Here is a 9,021-nt window from a genome sequence, read left to right as displayed (position 1 = left end):
CTGTGGACCACACTTGAGCAGCAAGGCTCCCCACGCTGTCCAAAACAAAAGCCACTAGCCACAGATGGCTATTTAAGTTATTAAAACAAAATAAAATCTGAAACTCAGTTCCTCAGTACCACTAGCCACTTTTCAAATGCTTAACAGCCACATGTGGTTAGCGGCTACCATACTGAACAGAGTACATTAATAGAACATTTTTATCACCTCAGAAAGTCCTACTGGACAGCGTTGCCTAGACCTTGGTGAATGTTCTAAAAACGAAGGCTAATCCTAGCTCCATTTCTTTCCCATAAGAATTCAGAAGCTCCCACTGTCTAAAAGCTCATGTGTTAGAACGCATAAAGGACGTCGGGAGCCGGGAGGGAACAATGACACTTGATACACCTGGATACTGGGAATAAAACGTCTCCAAACAGTCTCGATCTTCTAAGCTGCAGGAGGGACAAGAACTTTGAGCTCATTGGCTGGTGGGGGAGGGGCGGGCTGCCAGTGATTTCCTTTGATTGGGTTGTTTTTCTTAGAAGAAAGCCAATCAGCGAGGGCGGTTGGGGCGGAGCCCGGCTCGCCGTTCAGGCCTCATCCAGAGTTCCGTCGCTCCCCTACCGTCGGTGGGTGAGTTCTGTCTGTCCCCCTCTACTGCCGTAGAGATCTTTGCGCGCTGGAAGCCCGCTCACAGCGTCAGGGGTGAGGCAGTGCGGGCAGGTCCTCCCTCCCTCCGCGGGAACTCCCCTTCGCCACCCGTGAACTCCAGGAGTCCGGTCTCTCCCTTTCTGTGCTCAATGTCCCCGCCTGTGAAATGGGATTGCCCCAGTGACCTGGAGAGGCCGCTTCCTGACAGGCTCTCCTGGACACGGCGGGTGGGAGAGGTGGGGGTGGAGGTTGAGATGGGTCTCAGGACACGGAGGCCATGTCGCCGCAGGATGGCTCAGGAGGAGGACGGGAGCCTGTCCAAGGTGCAGGCGCGGGTCGGAGCCTCGCACGGCATCACTGACCTGGCCCACAAGCTGCACTTTTATGATAGCTGGGCTCGGGACTATGACCAGGTAAACCCGTGGGAGTCCTTGCCTCCACCTCCATCGCTCACCCAGCCCCAATTTTCCTATCTGTACAGTGGAAATAGGTAGCCTTGCATCCCACGATGGCTTGTGAGAATGAAATGAGACCTGGGAATAGGCTTACAGTCCTGTCCCCCTCTTGGACTGGCCCTTCTTCTGCCTACCCACAGCAGCCTTGCCCTCTGACCAGACCCACTGCTCCACAGTGGCAGCCCCTAGAGATCAGGGGCCAAGACTTACCCACTCTGGGACTGCAGTCCAGGCAGAAGGGCTGCCTGGAGGAGGTGCCATGGAGGGATCACTATGGACTAAGCAGAGAGCACTGCCTTGGCCAACAGAGCAAATCCCAGCAGTGGGCTGGAGGCTGATTCTCCAGTCCTGGCCCTTTGGCAGAGGACAGCACCTTATGCCTGGGTCTCCTCTCACTGTAGTCCTAGCAGGCTCCAGGCTGCCAACACACACACACACACACACACACACACACACACAGCTAGTGCTGGCTGACTCCTAGGTCACACCACACAGGTCCCCCAAACGTTGGGGCATGGGGTGGCAGTTGACTCAGCATTCTGTTCCCAGGATGTGGCCACCCTGCAGTACCGTGCCCCCCGCCTCGCAGTGGACTGCCTTACCCAAGCCCTACCAGGCCCGCCCCACACCATGCTGATCCTGGATGTGGCCTGTGGCACTGGCCTCGTGGCTGCCGAGGTGAGGCCTTTCCAGATCCCCTGCCCTCTCTTCAGTCCCCTACTTGTTCTAATTTCCTGTCACCCCTTGACCCAAGAACTCTGCCTCTCCCCTCAGACTTACCGGTTCCAAATACTTGGGCTACATCCATTGCAGGGCCCACTGCCCTCCCTGAGGTGCAGGGACCCAGCTGGGCAGTGGCAGGTGTGAACTGTGACTGAATCCTTCTACCCCAGCTGCAGGCTCGGGGCTTCCTCCAGCTTCATGGGGTGGATGGGAGCCCTGGGATGTTGGAACAGGCCCGGGCCCGTGGCCTTTACCAGCACCTCAGCCTCTGCACCCTGGGCCAGGAGCCTCTGCCCAGCCCCGAAGGTACTTCCCCTCCTAGCCCAACACCCCAAGGCCCACCCTCTGACCAAGCGCACCTTCACAGCGCCCCTCTCTCTTATGAAATCTCCACCCCTCTTGCTGATCCTTTCATGAGCCCCTTCCCATACTGAGCCCTCATTCCCGTCTGAGCCCCTCAGTGCCTCACCGAGCCCCTTACTCTGAGCCTTCCATCCCATAATCTGACCTCAGCCCGGGACTGGGCCATACCTGCCATGTTCCCCACAGGATCTGAGTCCTACAGACACTGGTCCCTCCCCAGGCCCCACATGGGTACCATCCTCCAGGGTGTTCTGAGGCTACACCGAAGACAAACTACCACATCACATCCACACACCCCACACAGGGACCTTCGATGCAGTGCTAATGGTGGGTGCCCTCAGTGATGGCCAGGTGCCCTGCAGTGCGATACCTGAGCTCCTGCGAGTTACCAAGCCAGGTGAGAAGCAGCCTGTCCAACCTTACGCACACCTTCCCCTCCGCACCCCCACAGACACAGGCCTCAGAATTCCTGAGGCCAAGTAAGGGACAGAGTCCTGCCCCTTACTTGGGTCACACTGGATAAAATAATGTCTCTAAGGCTTTTGCTTCAGTCCTGGCATCTAGTAGGGCCTCAGTTCAGTCCCCTCATCTTCTAGCTTCCTCACTAACTCATGGACAGCTATTAGGTGAGTCTCTTTCTTTTTCCTGGTCTCAGTTTCCTCATCAGTGAAATGGAGCTGATTATTGAGCTCCTACTATGTGCCTTGCCCTGTACTAGCCTTGGCTCTAGGGAGAAGGTACATACCCTGCCCTCTGGCCTTGATCACCAATCCACTGTGTCCCAGGAAGGGACCAGGGGAAAAACACCAGGCTCAAGATTGGCCCACGAGAGCTGTGCGTGTTCAGTGCTCTGAGACTTCAAAGAAGGGAGTCAGTTCCCAGGGCTGAGATGGGAGTGAGAGCAGTTCACACAGGGACACAGCCTAAGTGAAGTCACAGGCAGAAAGGAAAGTAATGGAGCGTGAGGAGCGTGAGGCACTGACCTGGCTAGAGGACAGGATCAGGAAGCCCCAAAGGTGCCCCTACCCCTGCAAGATCACACTTTCTCCCTGCCCCACTAACCCTGACATGGCCCAGCAGGGGCTGTGGCTGAGCCTGGGCAGGTCTGGGCAGCAGGCTTCTGAACCACGGAGGCTGACAGATGCAGAGGTATTGGTGGGTCAGAGGGAGAGGTAATGATTGGGCTCAGGACAGGAAACTGCCATCGTTTAAATCAATAAGGACCAGTCCTCCTAGCCCAGCCTGTGTTACCAGGCCCCTCAGCTGGCCAGAGCCCTGCCTGCCTGCCCACATGTCACAGACTCCCCTCCTTCAGAGCCTTTCCTCTCATGGAGACCCCCTCCACCAGCAGGGCCCTGCTTCTCCTCACCCCTTCCTCCAGGAAGCCTTCCAGAGAACAGTCTCTCCTAAATATACCTGAGTCCATACTAGGCATGCTATGGGTGCCTGGAGAATATTTGAAGGGACGAGGTCATTCAAGCCAGTGCTTTACTGACTGCACCGGCCTTCCTGTGAGACAGGGTAAATAATTAACCCCACTCTGCAAGCTGGGAAACAGATTCAGAGAGGTGAAAGGACTTGCCCAAGGTCCAAAGCCTTGGACCTTCCTACCTGTGCATCCAGACACAACCATAGCCTCCAGTAGAAGGGCTGGGTGAGCAGTAAGGAGAGAGCCACCTCTGCCCGGGGAAATAAGAATTCCCAGTTTAAAAGATACTTGGGCCTTAAAGGGTACATAGGAGGCCCTCAAGCTGAGAAAGTAGAGGGTATTCCTGGGGGCAGGAAGAGTGAGCACTAAAGGCTTAGGAATGGCAAAAGGCTGACCTGGGGACAAAGCTGGGAGAGTTTGTGTCCTTCAGGACATGAGGCTGAAGGAAAGAGGACTACCTTCCCAGGCAGGGGCAGGCCTGAAACCTGGAACTTTGGTTCCTGCTCCTCCCCCACTCAATTCCCTCTCCCCGCCCCTCTTCTTCCCTCCCCAGGTGGTCTAGTGTGTCTGACCACCAGGACCAACCCATCCAACCTTCGATACAAAGAGGAACTGGAGGCCACCCTGGACAGGCTGGAGCAGGCCAGGGAGTGGGAACGCCTCGTGGCCTGGCCTGTGGACCGGTGGGAACTGGCCACCTCTCAGCTCGAGGTGGTGTCTGGCACTTCTGACAGTGATGGCTTCATCTCCGGCATTGTCTACCTATACCGAAAGCAGGAGGTGGCCGAGGTGGAGGGAGTGAGGCCCAGTGCTCAGCCCCCGGCTGGCCTCTGACCCTCCACATGGCCTCAGCCAGGCCTGTCCTTGAGCCTTCTGCACTTCATTTGTAAAAGGGAGCCTCTGTGCCAACGCTGCCCCTCAGAAGATCTCTGCCTATTAAATGAGTCCCAGAAGGGGCGACAGGACTCTGGCTCTGTAGTTCTCTCACCCCAGGAAAGTGTGACCTCCCTGTGGAGGGCAGAAGTGAGAAAAGGTAGGACAGAGAGGGCCCCCACCAGGAGTTGTCCCTGATCCAGGCCTGATAGGGTCATTGATGTGACTTTATGGCCCCTCCCAGAGTGGTGGGTCCTTTCACCTATAGCTTACGGACCAGAAAATCCACACTTCCGAATCTGGGCCTTGGCCAAACACTTTCACATATCCAGGACTCAGTTTCCTCTTCTCTAAAGGGATCAGAACACGAATCGCAGGGTGTGGCTTGAAGGCTGCCCCGGAAACAGGGCTGGTGATAATTCCTCCAAATGGGACCGTGGGACGTCTTCATGGGGGAGGAGGTTCAGAGCAGAGCCTTCAGGATAAGCAGGATTCAGAGGGGTGGAGAAAGAAAAAAGGACATTCCAGACCAAGGGCAGGGACAGCCTGAGCAAAGGCCAGGAAGTGGGGACCTGGAGGGTAAGCAGACTATCCTGGCTGCCCAACAAAGATGGGGAGACAACAGGTGGCCCACCCCCCGGGGCTGGGTGTTCTCATGACCTCACTCCTGGAGTCGCCAACACTTCAGGGTTCCGGGCACACAGTTTCCTGTGTGTGGGTTTCACCCTCTAACAGATGAAGGGCTTGAACAAGGTGTTTCCAAAGGCCGGGCCAGTGTGATTTTTTCACAATTTGCCAAAACCAGTGTAAGTGTTCCCGTCCTGGCACTAGTACAGCGGTCCTGCCACGCACTGACACCCTGCCCAGGCCTCCAGCCCTTCCCTGCCCACCTCCACAGATGAAACCAAAAACATACCAAGTTCCTGTGCACAGGTCCCATTTATTGTAGAAAATAATAGTAATTACCGTGACAAATAGATCTTAAATTACAAAACAGAAACCACAGAGATAGTAGGGGAAAGTTCCAGGGCTTCCTGGGATAAAGTCCAGAGAGAGACCATTCCCCCTGCCCCAGGCTGACCAGTGACCTTCGCAGGGACTGCAAATCCAGAGGTGGCCAGTCTTGAGGGCCCCAGGGTACTTGTGCTGAGGCTGCAGGACAGGCAGGAAGGGGTACAGGTAGGTAGTCAGGGCCACCTCTATGGCCCCCTCCCCCATCACTACCCAAACCAGTTTGTAAAACCTTCACCCCTCCCCTCTAAACCTGTCTGTCAACTCTGGGCTCCTCACGCAGGTAGGCGAGAGTCCCCAACCAATCTCAGTGCCACAGGTTTCTACAGGATGCAGTTAAAGGCAGTGGGGAAGATCAAAGAAGGGGACAGTGGCAACAGGGACGTGGGCAGGGCATCCACTCAGAGGCAGAGCCCAAGCAGAGTCAAGGCTGAGCTGTCCTGCCAGCAAGAGCCAGCTCCCCGCTCCACTGCCGCTCCCTGTTGCTGCCACCCCCTCCCCTGTATCGACCTGCCATTCAGAGGAGGGTGATTCGGTAGTCTCAGTTCATCCTTGTTAATGTAGAGGAGGCCTTGGGAAGGTGTCCGAGGGGTCCAGGAGGGGCTGAGGGCTGCCGGCCATCGGCCTGGCTCAGTTCCTGTTTGCCCAGTCCCTGGCAGGCCACGCTGAGCTCAGTCCAGGGAGAAACAAAGCTGACCTGCAGAGTTGAGCAGCTGCACCTTACACGTAGTTGCTGGCGGGGGCGGAGCGAGCGGCGGAGTACTTGGCGGAGTAGGGCTTTTCGGTGCGGGGTGGGCAGTTGCAGCAGAGCAGGGCCCCACCGAGCATCATCAGGCCTGCGGCCGCCCAGCCCACATAAAGCGAGGCGCCGATCTCCCGCTTCTGGCCAGCGGCCACCAGGGGGTTGTAGAAGTCGCGGATGATGGTGTTGGCCGTCCAGGACACTGGCACCATCACCAGCAGGCCGGCCAGTAGGAACACCACGCCCGCCACAATCATGGTCTTGGCTTTGGCGCTTTCATCCTCCAGGCAGTTGGTGCACTTGCCACCCACCACGGACAGCAGCACGCCCAGCACAGCCAGGATGATACAGACGACGATGAGGGCACGGGCCGCCTGCAGGTCCTGTGGCAGCGCCAGCATGGAGTCGTACACCTTGCACTGCATCTGGCCGGTGCTCTGCACCACGCAATTCATCCACAGGCCCTCCCAGATGGTCTGCGACGTGACGATGTTGCTGCCGATGAAGGCTGTCACGCGCCACATGGGCAGCGCGCAGCTCAGTATGGCGCCCAGCCAGCCCAGCACGGCCAGCGCAATGCCCATCACCTGTAGCCCCATGGAAGCCATGGCTCGGCGTCTGCTGGGGTCTAGAATCTGGAAGGCTTCTGAGATCCGGGCCTGGGGGCTGTAGAAATCCAAGTGCTGAGGATGGACACTCAGTGTCCACAAGGAGCCTTTTCACTCGAGTCCAGAGACAAAGCCAGTTGTGGCAGCCACCAAGTATCTCTCCCAATAACCAGCAACAAAGTCCAGCGAGCGTGACCAGACTGCTTCCTTCCTGCCGACAGCTGCCACTCGCTCTCAAGCTAGAGCTTAGGGCGGTTATATGGCTCGGGGAGGGGGCGGAAAGAGGGAGTGGTTTCTGTTCCTGGGAACCTCCCCCTGACCAGTTTCTCTGGATTCCTGAGCCCAGGCCAACACAACAAAGGCACTTTGAGGCCCCAGCCCTGGGCCCCTGAGTCACAATCTCAGAGGAAACTGTCCTCTGCCTCTGCCCCCAGCCCCATGCTGAGGTCAGCCAGGAGACAGACACTGAGTCACAGCCCACGCCACCTGGACATGCCCAGGGCAGGGGAGGCAGCCAGACCCAGCCAGGTTGGGGGCCTGAAGATCAGAGTCCCCACACCCTAGGGGGCCCTTATTCCAGGCTTAGATGGGCAGACAGGGGTGGGAAGCATCCGGAAGATGGTCTGAGGATGAAGTCCTGGGAAGGTCAAAGAGCCTTGTTTACTGTTGCTGCGTGCTTAGCACCTTCACCACTGCCCCGTCACTACTGTTAAGATTCTCATCATCCATTCATTTGCCTCACCAGCAGTCTTAGCATTGGCCTGATGAGGTCCAGTTTGGAAGAATGAGGCGCTGGGAGGCCAGGAGTCCTGTCACCCACCCTCCCCATCCCTCACTACCACTACTAGCTTCCAGCCCTGCCAGAGAAGGGGGCCTTGGAGGTGATGCCCTTTCAGCCAAAGAAGAAAGGCAGCCTGTCCCCTGGGTGGGGGCGGTCACCAAGAGCAAGCCATGGGCCAGACTCTGGGGACATCAGCCCGGCAAATGGGTGTTTACTCTGTGAAGACACAGAAAGCAGTAGGTCGGTCAGATAAAAGCCAGGAGGGGTGCAAAGTCCCATGAGACTTCAAAGGGGCAAGAGAATTCAGATTGGGGTGGAGGCCGGGGTGCTGGGGAGGGGGCTTGACAGGAAGGGGCACTGAATTCTTGGGTCATACTGCAGAGGCACTGATGACAGAAATCTCCATGCAGGACTGGGTGAAGTAGGATTCGGAGGAGAGAGAACACCTAGGGCAAAGGTACCACCAGGTGGGGAAATGCAGCTGTTCTGAGAACCAAAGGAATCCAGTCTGACCAGAGACGCTGGGGTAGTGGGGGAAGGGCCGCAGTGAAAGGGCCAGAAATCTCTGTCTCAAGTGTCACTGAGCCCAAGCCTGGGGCTATGCAGAGGTACAGGGATGAGCAGGCTGAGAGATCTCCAAACACCTTTCATAAAGGTGTTTCAGGAAACAACAGAGAGAAGGTGAAAACAGGGCAGGGGGTCCAGAATCTAAAAGGACCTGGTTCAGGGCAGGGAGCTGAGGGGACCTAGAGGAAAGGGGCATTATGGGGGTGACAGAAAGTGGCTGGGGCTCATCCCAGCTGTATCAGGGGAACCTCTCACCCTCCATATGGTCGCTGAGTGTCTCTCTTCCCGACCATGCAGGGGGCAGGGAGGAGCTCAGGAGCCAGGGCTCCAAAATGTCCCTGAGCCTCAGCTTTGTTCAGCACTGCATTTGGCACCGTGGGGTGGCTGTGCATCCAATTCCAACCAAGACTTGTGGACCTCGATCTTCCTGCAGGAAAACCATCACGCATTCGTGATTTTGGTTGAAGCCATCTATGAGCTCTCAGCACATGGGAGGCATTTGAGATGGGTATGTTGGCTGCCTGATGAAACAGGGCTGGCGGGGACAATTTAGCGTGCTGGAGAAGTGGAGCTCTTGTATTTGTTTACTAGTAAACACCCTGCTCCTCTACTAGGCTAGGGCTCCTGGAGGACAGAAGCAATGCCTTATTCAACCTCAGAACTCCACACAGGGTTGACACATAGTAGGTGCTCAATTAATGCTCAGGGTGCTCAATAACATAGGAGGCCTTCTCCAGGTTCCCAGCAGCCTCCCCCACACTCCCACACCTTTCTCCCCACAGGCACACACACCAACCAAACAGGGATGCTTTCTGCCTAGAGCACACCTCCCTGGG

The 9,021-nt window shown here is 56.9% G+C and overlaps 2 protein-coding genes across 2 annotated transcripts; one reads left to right on the top strand and one right to left on the bottom strand.

Moving 5' to 3' along the window:
- The first annotated feature begins 486 nt into the window (after nucleotides 1-486).
- On the top strand, nucleotides 487-4,568 carry METTL27 (methyltransferase like 27). The gene is given in 7 exon segments (XM_074328428.1): nucleotides 487-615; nucleotides 923-1,046; nucleotides 1,638-1,766; nucleotides 1,982-2,117; nucleotides 2,479-2,571; nucleotides 4,157-4,277; nucleotides 4,279-4,568. Coding segments are annotated over 6 exon segments (729 nt in total). The 5' UTR covers nucleotides 487-615; nucleotide 923; the 3' UTR covers nucleotides 4,406-4,568.
- Nucleotides 4,569-5,396: 828 nt separating this feature from the next.
- On the bottom strand, nucleotides 5,397-7,087 carry CLDN4 (claudin 4). The gene has a single exon (XM_019754934.2). The coding sequence runs from the start codon at nucleotides 6,835-6,837 to the stop codon at nucleotides 6,208-6,210; it is 630 nt and encodes a 209-aa protein (XP_019610493.1). The 5' UTR covers nucleotides 6,838-7,087; the 3' UTR covers nucleotides 5,397-6,207.
- Between the last annotated feature and the right edge of the window lie 1,934 nt (nucleotides 7,088-9,021).

This window comes from Rhinolophus sinicus, linkage group LG03, assembly GCF_036562045.2.
Source record: "Rhinolophus sinicus isolate RSC01 linkage group LG03, ASM3656204v1, whole genome shotgun sequence".
NCBI lineage: Eukaryota > Metazoa > Chordata > Mammalia > Chiroptera > Rhinolophidae > Rhinolophus > Rhinolophus sinicus.
This window is presented reverse-complemented; position numbering and strand designations above follow the sequence as displayed.